Source organism: Temnothorax curvispinosus, unplaced genomic scaffold, assembly GCF_003070985.1.
Source record: "Temnothorax curvispinosus isolate PA1 unplaced genomic scaffold, ASM307098v1 QBEX01013143.1, whole genome shotgun sequence".
In the NCBI taxonomy this organism is placed as follows: domain Eukaryota; kingdom Metazoa; phylum Arthropoda; class Insecta; order Hymenoptera; family Formicidae; genus Temnothorax; species Temnothorax curvispinosus.
In genome coordinates, this window is record NW_020222923.1 from 1 (window position 1) to 1429 (window position 1429).

At 55.6% G+C, this 1429-nt stretch overlaps 1 protein-coding gene across 1 annotated transcript; it reads left to right on the forward strand.

Annotated features, from left to right (window-relative positions):
* Window positions 1–410: 410 nt before the first annotated feature.
* LOC112463395 lies at window positions 411–1358 on the forward strand. The gene has a single exon (XM_025029804.1). It carries the CDS (start codon window positions 411–413, stop codon window positions 1356–1358), a length of 948 nt encoding a protein of 315 aa, XP_024885572.1.
* The last annotated feature ends 71 nt before the right edge of the window (window positions 1359–1429 follow it).

A 1429-nucleotide genomic window follows, 5' to 3' on the forward strand; every position in this document is an offset into this window, starting at 1 on the left:
TCTATGTGTTTCCACGCTCTTTGTTCGACTTGTCTACTAGGTAATTGGGCGGAGATGCGTAGGAGAATCGTAGCCTCTATCGGAACGCGAGTATTGCCATTACCCGGTACTTGAATCACGAGTGAGGTGCTACCTCGAGTGGCAGCCGCTTTAGTATTATTTACCGCTAGGACTACAGTACGACACTTGGTTCGTTTGAAACCACCCTTTTTCATGCAATTTTCCGACATCGACTCACGGAACTTATAGTAGATCGCACCCACCGCCTACACCTGCATCCGGGACGTCGATCGTTGCATTATATCCTGTCACAAAACTTCTGGATTCTGGGGGCCCATCAGGCCATTAAACGCTGCCTATCGCGCTGCTATCGGTGCTTCAGGGCGAATCCACGCCCGATGCAACCGCCCATGGCGGACCTACCGTTAGACCGAGTACGTCAGGCTAAGCCTTTTTCGATAACCGGAGTCGACTACGCTGGGCCATTTCCAGTCTACAATCGTCGTTCCCGCGGAGCGACTCCGTTCAAGGCCTACGTGTGCCTTTTTGTCTGCTTCGCAACTAAGGCAGTCCACCTAGAGCTCGCCTTTTCTCTATCTACAGAATCGTTCCTGTCAGCCCTGAGGCGCTTCATCGCTAGACGCGGCCGTTGCTCGCGAATATACAGCGACTGCGGCACCAACTTTGTTGGAGCTCAACGGGAGCTCGTCGGCTGCATGCAGGCCGCCTCGGAACGGGAGCAAATCCAGTGGGCCTTCAACCCCCCCTCGGCGCCGCACTTCGGTGGTCTTTGGGAAGCCGGGGTCAAATCGATGAAGACCCACTTGAAACGAGTAGTGGGGACACAGATCCTCACCGTGGAGGAATTCAGTACGCTCATAACCCAAGTAGAAGCTATCCTGAACTCCAGACCCCTCTGTCCCACCAGTTCAGATCCCAGCGACCTCGGGGTGCTCTCCCCGGGACACTTCCTCACCCTGGAGCCTCTCGTGGCGGTTCCACACCCTGACCTGAGCCCGGTGCCGATGAACAGACTCGATCGGTGGCAACTGGTACAACATATGCACCAGCAGTTCTGGAAGAGGTGGCATGACGAATACCTGCACACCCTCCAACAGCGACCGAAGTGGTTGCAATCGGCACCTACGGTAAAAAAGGACACACTGGTCCTGGTAAAGGGTGAAAACGCCCCTCCCTTGCAATGGAGGCGAGGGCGAATCGTGGAGCTGCACCCGGGCCGTGACGGCGTCGCTCGGGTCGCTACGGTGCGGACGGCGGATGGCGTGCTTACCCGTCCTCTGGTGAAGTTGTGCCCACTGCCGATGGACGCTTCACCAGAGGAATCTGTTCAAGCATAGAAAATACGTCGTATTTTGGTGGGCGGTATGTTCGGCGTATCGCCTTGTAAATAGCATAGTTACTTCATGTC

What these genes read in the sequence shown, in the direction of transcription:
- LOC112463395 (XM_025029804.1), top strand. Translation starts at nt 411, where the DNA reads ATGGCGGACCTACCGTTAGACCGAGTACGTCAGGCTAAGCCTTTTTCG.